General features: G+C 62.3%; 2 protein-coding genes across 2 annotated transcripts; both read left to right on the top strand.

Moving 5' to 3' along the window:
• Positions 1–620: 620 nt before the first annotated feature.
• Positions 621–6,725, top strand: NLRX1 (NLR family member X1). The gene is made up of 10 exons (XM_082296921.1): positions 621–730; positions 1,195–1,321; positions 1,419–1,546; positions 1,743–1,803; positions 2,174–2,271; positions 2,460–3,076; positions 3,445–4,859; positions 5,661–5,747; positions 5,831–6,082; positions 6,192–6,725. The coding sequence occupies exons 3-10, from the start codon at positions 1,426–1,428 to the stop codon at positions 6,508–6,510; spliced, it is 2,970 nt and encodes a 989-aa protein (XP_082153047.1). The 5' UTR covers positions 621–730; positions 1,195–1,321; positions 1,419–1,425; the 3' UTR covers positions 6,511–6,725.
• An 879-nt stretch (positions 6,726–7,604) lies between these two features.
• Positions 7,605–10,305, top strand: NHERF4 (NHERF family PDZ scaffold protein 4; the record flags this gene model as incomplete). Its single annotated transcript, XM_082297003.1, has 9 exons — positions 7,605–7,867; positions 8,086–8,150; positions 8,353–8,564; positions 8,702–8,888; positions 8,972–9,108; positions 9,182–9,386; positions 9,544–9,740; positions 9,842–10,012; positions 10,185–10,305. 9 exons carry the CDS (start codon positions 7,605–7,607, stop codon positions 10,227–10,229), a joined length of 1,482 nt encoding a protein of 493 aa, XP_082153129.1. The 3' UTR covers positions 10,230–10,305.
• Between the last annotated feature and the right edge of the window lie 695 nt (positions 10,306–11,000).

Genomic DNA, 11,000 nt, shown 5'->3' with positions numbered 1-11,000 from the left:
GGCACACGTGTGAGGGGTGGGGGGTGTTGTCAAGGGATTTGGGATGCAAATACGGCCTGGCAGCCTTACCCAGGTGTGACCCCTCAGTCCCAGCACCCCTGGGTGGGCTGGCACTTCCCGGGACAGCATCCAGGGACTGAGAAGAGTGCATGTGGCCCCACTGACACAGCTGTCCCTTGTTGGGTGGCCAGAGCAGATCTGCCAGCAGCGAGAGGCAGGTACAGCTGTGCGTGTTTGTGTGTGCATCACGTGTGTCAAACTGGCACAACCGGGCGCTGCTGGGCTGCTCTGCCGGCAGAGCCTCCCCCAGCTCCTTTTCCCGGTGGGGAGGGATTCTCGGCAGAGCAGAACTTGTCCTTGCAGGCTGCAGTTGCACAGCCGGGCAGCAGCTGGGGATGCAGAGCCGCCAGATGTGTCCGGAGGACATCCCCGCCTGGCAGCACATCTGGTAAGACCCCAGGCCCCCAGCCCTGCGCGTGGCTGTGTTTGGGCAGGGAGTGCGGATGCTCCTCCCGGCCGCTCTCCCATCCTGGTCGGGGAGCTGGCAGGCGCCGGGCGTGGGGCGGGACAGGGCAGGAAGGCGTTGCAGGAAATTCAATCTGCGGAACAGCCGCCTGCGCAGCGGAGCCGTGCCCGGGACAGGCATGGCAGGAGGCGGATGGGCAGCTCTGGGCTGTGCTCCGTGAGCACGGGGAGCTCGGCTTTCCCGGCTGGAACCCTGCTGGACGAGGTAACCCCGCTGCTTCCAGCGCCGCCGCCGCTCTCGCCCCGCTCCGTGCCCCGGGCTCCGTGCCCTGGGTGGGCTCCGTGCCCCGGCACCGCCACAGCCCCGGCCGTGCAGCGGGGACGGCACAGGGAGCGAGGGCACGAGTGCCACGGGGGGCCCGAGAGGGTCCCGAAAGGGCTCTGCAGCAGGAGGGCAGCACGGGGCCCTCGGCTCAGCAGAGCGGCTGGGAAGGGGTTGGACACTGGGGATGGGACACAGTGGGGTTTGTTCCTGCAAAGGCAGCGAGGTCGGGACACCCGTGTTCAAGGTCGGCTTCTCTGCCCCTGTGCCTCAGTTTCGCCATGTGGATAAACATAAAAAGGGACTGTAAACAGCGTGGCTTGTGGAAGGTGTGAGCAAGCTGTCACCCTGCTCGTCCCTTCCTCTCTGATGGGGTTTGCTTGTATCTTTCTTGCCCCGTGCCTCAGTTTCCCAGGATGTTGCGGGCTGTGAGCACCACCCGAGCTCCTGAAGGATCACCCTGGTGAGCCGGGGCAGGAGCCTGAGTCAGCGCCAGCACAGCCGGTTCTGCCAGACCGGACTGCACTGGGGCAGGTAAGGCTGGGCAGGGCTCTGCTGCAGCACAAACCTACAGCTCCCTGTGCTCTGCAGAGCACCCCGGAGCCCCTCACCCACCTCCCCTGTCTTTCAGGTGGAGGATGTCCCGGGCCATGCAGTGCCAGAGCTGCCTGCCCTGGGGCAGCTGGGCACAGCTGCCTCGGTCCCTGGCAGGGAGCAGGGGGACCCGCAGTGTGTCTGTGCGTGCTGCTGCAGTGCCAGGTGAGCTGGGCTCTGTGCCTCTGGCACTCTGTCCTGTCCCCAGGGAAGCCTGTCCCTGTTGGACATCCCTCCCCAGCTGGGCAGGGATGTGGGACACCCCAGCAAGGTGTGAAGCCAGTGGGCTGGGTGGGGTTAGCTGGGCTGGGCTGGGCTGGACAGGGCCATCCGTGACCACGTGCATTCTTCCTCCCCACAGGTCCTGCAGGCAGGTGCTTCCTCAGGAAGATCCTTCGCACAAGCAGCATCTCCCTCCCCAGGTACAGTCAGTGTCACACGGCTGGGGCTCTGCCAGAGCACCTGGGTGGCTGAGCTGGCTGCCTTGGCACCAGGACACTGCTTTGCTTCCACCTAGAAACACACCCAGACCCACCTCCCTGCCTGCTCTGACTCCAGCCCACCTCCTCCGCCTCTCCACGGGTTTTCTGGGAATGCACAGCCCATGGCTTGCTGACCTGCCTTCACCTCCCAGCCGTGCCCCTGCCCTGGCCCTGCGCTCTCCTGTGGTGTGGGGGAAGGAAGGGGTGAGCTGGCTCCTCTCAGCACTTCCCACGGCCTGGCTTGTGACCTGCCCACCCTGCCCCAGGCAGGGTTTGGAGCTGCTCCTCGTGACACTCCCTCCTCTTGCAGGGGCTGTGTTCGCTACCAGGGCGGCTCCCAGCAGAACTCTGCTCAGCCCGGCTCCTCTGGCCATGCCCAGTCCCAGCTGAGGAACGTGGCCTCTTCTGGTGAGTTTGCAGCTCTGTGCGGGAGGGAGGGTCTCACACAGTGGGGTGGGGGCAGCTGCTGTCCTGGGCAGTGTGAGGGTTCCCCATATGGGTGCTGTCCCCTCTCTGCAGTGGCTTGGGGCAGGCAACTTCCCCAGTCCCCTGCCAGGGAGAAGCTCTTGTCAAGTCCAACACCTTCCTCCTTCCAGGTGCCATCAAGAAGCACCAGAAGAGCCTGTCTGCATGGTTCAGCCACCAGCCTAATGAGGAGAGGCAGTTTGGCCCTTCCTTCTCTCTGGATGCCGTCCACGTGGACCCAGTGATCCGGGAGAGCTCCCTGGAGGAGATTCTGAAGCCCTCCCCTGACTTAACCATCCAGAACCAGCTCCAGCAGCCCTCCAGACGGGTTATCAGCCTCCACAACCTCTTTGACGTGGACACTTGCGGGCGGCAGGTGAAGAACGTGGTGCTCTATGGCACCGTGGGCACGGGCAAGAGCACCCTCATTAAGAAGATGGTGGTGGACTGGTGCCACGGCCGCCTGCCCCGCTTCGAGCTGGTCATCCCCTTCTCCTGCGAGGACCTGTCCCACAGCCACGCCCACATCTCCCTGCGGCGCCTCATCACCAAGAAGTACCAGCACCTCCGGGATGTGGTGCCGGTGCTGGAAGCTTCCAACCTCAAGGTGCTCTTCATCCTCAACGGCCTGGAGCGCCTCAACCTGGACTTCCGCCTGGCTGGCACGGAGCTGTGCTGTGACCCCAACGAGCCCGTGCCTCCCTCTGCCATCGTGGTCAATCTGCTGCGGAAATACCTCCTGCCCGAGGTCAGTGTTGCCCTCCTTTGTGCTGGGATGAGCCCTGAGGCATCACAGGGAGGGCTGTTGTGATAGTTATTTGCAGTCCAGCTGGACTGGGAGCAAGCAGGCAGCCTCCATTTGTGGAGAGACTTGCCATGGTGGCTTCATGTCACTGGTGGGGTCTTTGGGGAGGCCTGGTAAGGTGATGAAGGCTGTGAACTCCCAGACTGTGTCTATGTCTAGCAGGGAATGGGGAAAGTTCTTCTGTCCCCTCCAGCACCCTTTTTGCACCAGCTTTGTGAACCGCAGCCTGTGGATGGGGTGCTCCTTGTGCACCTCTCTGTGGGTTGTGCCCTGCTGAGCAGCCCCAAACCCATCCACCCCTGTGTCCCCAGGCCAGCATCATCGTCACCACACGCCCGTCGGCCGTGCGCCGCATCCCCGGCAAGTACGTGGGACGCTACGCCGAGATCTGCGGCTTCTCCGACACCAACCTGCAGAAGCTCTACTTCCAGATGCGTCTCAGCCAGCCTGGCTGCACCAGAGAGAAAGGCCAGGATTGCAGCTCTGCAGAGCAGGAGAACCTGGTGGAGATGTTGTCGAGGAACTTGGAGCGCCACAACCAAATAACGGCTGCCTGCTTCCTGCCCTCCTACTGCTGGCTGGTGTGCACCACCCTGCACTTCCTCTACTTCACCAGGACGGTCCCTCCCAGCCAGACCCTGACTGGCATCTACACCAGCTTCCTGAGGCTCAACTTCAGCGGGGAGGTGCTGGACAGCACCGACCCCACCCACATCTCCATGATGAAGTATGTGGCCAAGACAGTGGGCAAGCTGGCCTACGAGGGGGTGATGTCCCGCAAGACCTGCTTCTCAGAGGAAGACCTGCAGCAGTGCTTGGAGGTGGAGATGAAGACTGAAAGCGAGCTCAACCTCCTGGAGGTTTTCCGCAGCGATGTCTTCCGCTTCTTCCTCAGCCCGTGTGTGCAGCCAGGCAAGGAGCACACCTTTGTCTTCACCATCCCCGCCATGCAGGAGTACCTGGCAGCCCTGTACGTGGTGCTGGGCGAGAAGAAGACCCTGGCCCAGAGAGTGGGGCAGGAGCTGTCAGAGGTCATCGGGAAGGTGAGTGAAGATGTGGCTGTGGTTGTGAACATCATCTCCAAGGTGCTGCCCCTGCGCTTCCTCCCCGTGCTCTTCAACCTGCTCAAGATCTTCCCTCGCTACTTCTCCCGGGTGAGCGGCAAGGACAAGGATGCCATCGCTCACACCATGGCAGAGGAGCTGTTCAAAGAGGAGGACTACTACAATGATGATGTCTTGGACCAGATCAACTCCAGCATCCTGGGTGTGGAGGGCCCCATGCGCCACCCCGATGAGGCCCCCGACGATGAGGTCTTTGAGCTCTTTCCCATCTTCATGGGTGGGATCCTGTCCCGCCGCAACCGCGCCATCCTGGAGCAGCTGGGCTGCTCCATCAAGAACCTGGCAGCCTTCGAGATCGCTAAGGCCATGAAGAAGACAGTCATCAGGAAGGGCCGCAAGGGCCTGCCCCCCTCTGAGCTCATGGACTACCTGTTCTTCCTGCACGAGTTCCAGAACGAGCGATTCACGGCCGAGGCCATCCGCTCCCTCCGTGCTGTCAACCTCTCCTCTGTCAAGATGACCCCTCTCAAGTGCTCTGTGCTGGCGTCCGTCATGAGCACCACGTGCCACGAGGTGGAGGAGCTGAACCTGACCTCCTGCAACCTGGACAGCAGCAGCTTGAGGACCCTCTTCCCTGTCCTGCTGCGATGTAAAGCTCTCCAGTGAGTACCACCTCCTCCTGCCCTTGGGCACTGCTCAAAAATTGGGTTCTTCCTCACGTCTGCCCATCACGGGGATGCTTTAGGAGCCCAGGTATGGAAAAGCTGAGGATGGGTGTGTTTATCCTCAGTGCAGACCTAGGAACTACAGCTCCCAACATGCAACACTCCTTGAGCAGCCTTTCTAGGGCACTGCGTGCTGGGATTTGCAGTCCCAGCTCACCCTCCCGCAGGAATTTTGGGAAGTTCCCTGCAGCTGGTACAGGCTGGGCAGGCTGCCAGCTGTCCTGGCAGACCCACGTCCCTACGGGAAGTTCCCCGGCATCCCCGTGTCGTTAGCTCTGTGAGGAGTTTGGTGTCCCAAAGGTGGGAGTCTGGGCTGTGCAGATGTTCCCACAAACGTTCCAGAATATCTGTGGAGCTGCAGGTCTTCCTGTCGCCCAGGTGGTGGCGAGACGTGCTCAGCACAGATGGATCGGGCTGTGCAGCTGGGCTACGCCGCACTTCCTTCCTCCAGATGCTCAGGAGGGCTTGATGGAGCCCTGATCCCTCCTCTGACCTTCACCCACCCCCTGAAGACTTCGCCATCCCCTTCCTCTTGCCCTGCTCCTGCTGGCACTGGCTCTGCTGGCTCATGCTCCGGTGCGGTGTCACTGTGCTCCCTTTGGCAGAGGAAGCTTGGAGTGGCCTAGTTTGGGGAGCCCAGGGCGGATGGTGATGGGCAAAATGAAGCGGGCAGGGCTGCCAGGCTCACAGGTAACAGCCATTTTGCTCCCGTCACCCCCATGTCTTGCTCTGCACCAGTCTGCAGCTCAACAGCCTGGGCTCCGACGCCTGCAAGGAGATTCGTGACCTGCTCCTGCACGACAAGTGTGTGGTGAGCAGCCTGCGGTGAGTACGGCCCCCGCCCTGCATGACACTGCCACTGCTGCCCACCACGTGCCCTGGCACTCCCTGAGCTCCCGTGTCCACAGGCTGACCAATAACCCTGTGGGCGAGCAGGGCGCTCGCTACCTGGCCGAGGCGCTGGCCGGCAACCGCTCGCTGACCCAGCTGTCGCTGCTGCACACGGCACTGGGGGACCCCGGCGCCGAAGCCATCGCCCAGCACCTGGCTGAGAACCAGCACCTGCAGGAGCTCAACCTGGGCTACAACTCCCTGACGGACGCGGCAGCCCTGCGTGTGGTGGAGGTGGCCAAGAGGCACGAGACGCTGGACAAAGTGCAGTGAGTCCACTCTGCCACGTCCCTGCCCTTTTGCCCACACGGCCTCCCTGTCCTGTCTGCCTCTGTTCCTCCCCTCAGCCCTCACTGGTGTCTCCTGCTGCTTTCCCAGCCTCTACTTCAACGACATCAGTGAGGATGGCAAGAGGGCGCTTGACAGCCTGCGCATGGACCGGGATGGCGTCAGGGCTCTGGTTTTCCTCACGGCAGGCACTGATGTCTCCGATTACTGGTCCCACATCCTGAACGTGGTGCAGAGGAACCTGCCCTTCTGGGACCGCGAGCGGGTCCAGCAGCACCTCGCCCTCCTCCTGCAGGACCTGGAGAGCAGCCGCAGCCAGACTGCCAATCCCTGGAGAAAAGCCAAATTCCTGCGAGTCGAGAGCGAGGTCAAGAAAATGCTGGGGAAACTGCAGGATGGGACCCTCTAATCTGCTGCCCATCCACCAGCCAGGGATGGGGCAGTGGAGGGTGCCTAGCAGCACATTCCCTGCACCCTTACCCACCTAGAGATGCTGAGTGGATGGTGCTGTCAAAGGTGCTGGGTGTGTGGGGCTCAGCCTCCTCTGCAGGCAAGGCTGAAGTGTGGGAATGGGACAGAATCCAGGCCAGGAGCAAATGGGACTTGTTCTTCTGGGCTTGTGGAAACCCAGCCCCTGCACCCCAGCCAGAGCAGTGGCAGGCAGCAGGATTGGGGCTTGTCTGTGAATCTTTTGGGAGCATTAAAGTGCACCACTTTGTTTCCACTGAAGCGCACTAGTGCCAAGATGTGATCTGCTCTTTGGGCCCTTCCTGGGGTGGAATGTGGAGCTGCCCCTCCAGCAACTGGAGCAGAGGGTTCTGCCCCTTCCCCATCTCACAGGGTGTGCGTGGAGCAGCCCCCCTCTGCTCCAGTGCTGAACCAGTCACTCTTCCCTCCGTGTGTCCCCCTGGAAGCCACCAGGAGCTGTCCACACGCTGGGTGTCCCGGGGTGCTGGTCCCTGCTCCCTGCTCTGACTGGCAGTGCCCTGGGGCTGGGAGGGCAGGGGAGACCTCTGGGCTGTTTAACCATTAAACCTGGGGCGCCTTGGAAGAGGCGGGGACACTTCCCTGCCACTTCACCCTGTACCTTGCTCCCTCCTGCAATCCCTGCAGCCATGAAGCAAACAAAAGGTACGTGCCGGGGAATCCTCTGGAGACCCTTCCCCATACACACAGGCCCTGCTGCTGCATGGAGCAAGGCAATGCCAGAGCCCAGGCAGCCTGTGGAAAGGAGCTGGAGGCATGCAGGAAAATGTCTCATTGTGGGGATGCCGGGGAGGAATCCCCTCTCCCTGGGTTTGGGGTGCCTTGTGCCCCAAGAGGTGGGGAGGGGTTTTGTGGGGAGGTGTGTGCCGGGGAAGGTCTCTGTCTCCATCTCCTCGCTCCAGCAGCTCTCTGGGGTCCTGGTGAACCTTCTCACCCCTCACTGAAGAGCCTTGTAAACCCCCAGGACTGAGCTCCATCTGCCTGCTTTTCCCTCACTGGGCTGGGCAGTGAGTGCCCATGGGACCTGAGCAGCAGGTCCTGCTGTTGGGAATGCAGGAGGACAGTGGTGACAGGGCCAAGGAACAACCTGTGCTGAGAGACAGAGGGGCTCGGGGGCTGTGTGGGCTTGGCAGACCCCCTCACCTGGCATGGCAGGCTCAGCCTGTGAGTGGACGAGCCTTGAGTGCTCGAGGGTGTGGGGTCTGCTCCCAGCCCACCACCTCCTGTGCTGACCTCTCCTCTCCCTCTGCAGGGCTCGAGGGAGACAAGATGTCCATCATGTAAGTGCTGATCTCCCCTTGGCCAGGGCCTTCCTGGGGCACAGGAGAGATGTGGGGAATGGTCCAAGAGGGAGATGCCCTCTGGCTTTCCCCAAGGAAAAGGAGGCACAGGCCCCAGCTGGCCCTTTCTGGGAGGAACAGGCTCCCCAAAGCTGGGGGAGGCAGGGACAAGGCTGTCCTGCACTAAATGTGGCCTCTCCTGCCCTTTATCATTTCAGAAAATTTGAATTTAACCCCAAAGTTGGGATCGATAACCCTGCCTTGACACTGACTGAGGACACGGGTAAATACACACCCTCATCTCCCACGGCATCCTTGTGTCTGCATGGGGTTGTGGCACCTGGGCACTGCTGGGGTCCTTTCACACTGGGGGCCTGTGGGAGGTGAACACAGGAGGGATGAGCAGATCCCCAGCCCAGGATGGGGCAGAGAACTCGTGTGAGGATCCCTGCAGGGCCCTGCTCACGGGCTGTGCTCCCACACAGACGGCGAGGGCGTGGGGGAGCCCCGCTTCTACCTCCTGACCAAGGACAACACGGAGACCTTCGGCTTCTGCCTCCACGAGGAGCTGGGCTGCCAGGGCCACGTCATCCGGCAGATCGAGCTGGGGGGGGTGGCCCAGCGCAGGGGGCTGCAGGACGGGGACCGGCTGCTCCAGGTCAATGGCCACTTCGTGGACCACATGGACCACGTCAGGGTAAGCTGGGAGCATCCCATGGGAACGCCTGGATCCCCCCAGCCAGGGGCACAGAGGGTTCATGACCCCTGCTGACCCCAGGGACACCCCATCGGAGGGGAGTGCCTGCCCAGGGTTCACAGCCTGGGGCCTTCCAGGTGGTGCAGAAGATCAAGGCCAGTGGGAACCAGGTCCTGCTGGCGGTGCTGGACGGTGACTCCTACGAAGCCGCCAAATCCCTGGGCAGGGACCTGTCCCAGATGCTGCCGGACGACATCCGCCCACGCCTGTGCCACGTCATCAGGGACAAAAGTGGCTTTGGCTTCAGTGTGTCGTGTCCGGAAGGTAAAGCAGGATGCTGGCACCCACGAGCCTCCCTGCTGAAGCACCCCACTCACCCCAAAGTGCCCCTTCTGCTCCTCCTGCAGGCACCAAGGGCACCTTCCAGCTGTCGGTGCTGCAGGACGGGCCAGCGGACAGAGCAGGGGTGCCACCAGGCTCCTGGCTGCTGGAGCTCAACGGGGACAGCGTGAAGAGCTACTCCCACACACAGCTCACCAAAAAGGTGCCTGCTCATGGAGTGGAGGGTGAGGGATGGGGCTGAGAATGTCACTGAGCAGCCCGTGCTTCCCATCCAGCTTAAGCAGAGCGGCAACAAGGTCACACTGCTGGTGGCATCCAGTGCCGTGGAGGAGTTTTACCGCCTGCGGGGCCTGCGGGTCACGGCTGCCTTGGCAGACACCTCCTGGCTCCCCTTCAAGGTGCGGGAGCTGCACCTGGTGAAGGGCCCTGCTGGCTACGGGTTCCTGCTCAAGGAGGATGACTGCAGCTCAGGGGGCGTAGGTGAGGGGGCCGAGGGGGGCAGTTTGTACTTGAGCAAGGCACTTGTGAGGGTTGGGAGGAGCCCAACTGGGACCCTGTCCCCACCTGCACACGGGGGCCAGCAGAGCCAGTTCCTCCCTGCGAGCATCTCCCCCCTCCCTCTGCCCCGCTGTGGCAGGCCAGTTCCTGTGGGATGTGGATGTGGGGCTGCCGGCCGAGCAGGCAGGGATGAAGGAAGGGGACCGTGTGCTGGCGGTGAACGGGGAGAGCATCGAGGGGCTGGACCACGAGCAGACCGTGCACAGGATCCGCGCCCATGAGGACCAGGTGACGCTGCTGGTCATCGACCCCGCTAGTGATGAGTTCTACCACTCGGTAGGTTTTGGGGGCATGGTCCTGCCCTGGCCGGGGAGCCCTGGGGTGGGATGGGGGTCCTCCACAGGGGTTGTGCATCCATCCCTCTTCTGCTCTTCCAGATCGGGCTGTCCCCTCTGCAGTTCTTTGAGGACAGTGACCCTGCCTCGGGCTCCTGCACGCCCTCCCTGCCCTCTCGCAGTGGCTCCCCTGCACTCTGTGATGTTGAGGTGGGACCAAAGGGACCTGTGTCCTGGCTGATGGCTGCTGCCAACAGTATAGAGATCATACAGGTAACTCCTCAGGGCAGTGCTCACAGCCTGGCAGTGCTCTGAGTCCTGCCACCCTCCTATTCTGCCCATCCTAATATTTCCCTGCCACCTGTGGTGGCAGCAGGAGGAGGCTGTGTGGTCCCCTGGCCACGGGGGCCAGGCAGAAAGACCCCTCCAACCTGTGTCCCCACAGAGCCAGCGCCAGGAGGAACAGACGAAGCTGTGCCAGGCGTTCTAACACCCCAGGAGCCTCTGGACAGGCTCCCCCACACAGCACCTCCACCCAGGCCACATCCAGCCCCTCGGGCCGCAGCACTGCTCAGCATGGACCCTTGCACACACAGCTCCTGTGTCTCCATGCCTGGCTCAGCATGACACTCCCAGGGACTCGTCCCTGCTCACCGAGGATGGCTCCGAGCTTTTATCAACCACAGTGGCAGCTCCTTGTAACCTGACCGCAGACCTGTGTGTCTGCCTGCCCAGCTACCTCCAGGGATTTCTCAGGACATTGCACTGAAGTCCTCACCCAGCTCCAGGCTCTGGGAGTTCCCAGGAGAGCTGAGGCACTGCCCTCCGCACTGTGACCCAGGGGACTTGAGGGTTGGCTCAGATCTGCACACGCATGGACATCTCTCCTGTGCTTGTCCTCTCATGCTCTCCCTGAACCCGTGGGCAGTGAGTGTCCACCACCCACCACCACACTGTCCCTGCACCACCCTTTTGGGGTGTGATTAAAGGACAAATCCACACTGCTGTTTGTGTGGGTGATGTTATGGACAGCACTGTGACTTGGCAGCGTGTCCCAGGGCCAGATCCATCCTCTCTTCCCAAGCCTGGAGCTGGGCAGTGGATGTGGGAAGCTCTCCAGGTGTGCTGCTGAGGAGGGAGGAGCTGAGAGCCATCCTGGGAGCCCCTGGGCACTGGACCTCCCGGGATTTGAGAGCGATCTCCTGTAGGCATCCCTTGTGCTCCACAGCAAGGGTCATTCCTGAGGGTTCCCCTTGCAGGT

Source organism: Coloeus monedula (genome assembly GCF_965178545.1).
Source record: "Coloeus monedula genome assembly, chromosome: 25".
NCBI classification, from domain to species: Eukaryota; Metazoa; Chordata; class Aves; order Passeriformes; family Corvidae; genus Coloeus; species Coloeus monedula.
The sequence above is the reverse complement of the archived record's forward strand: the minus strand, read 5'-3'. Positions and strand labels throughout refer to the sequence as shown.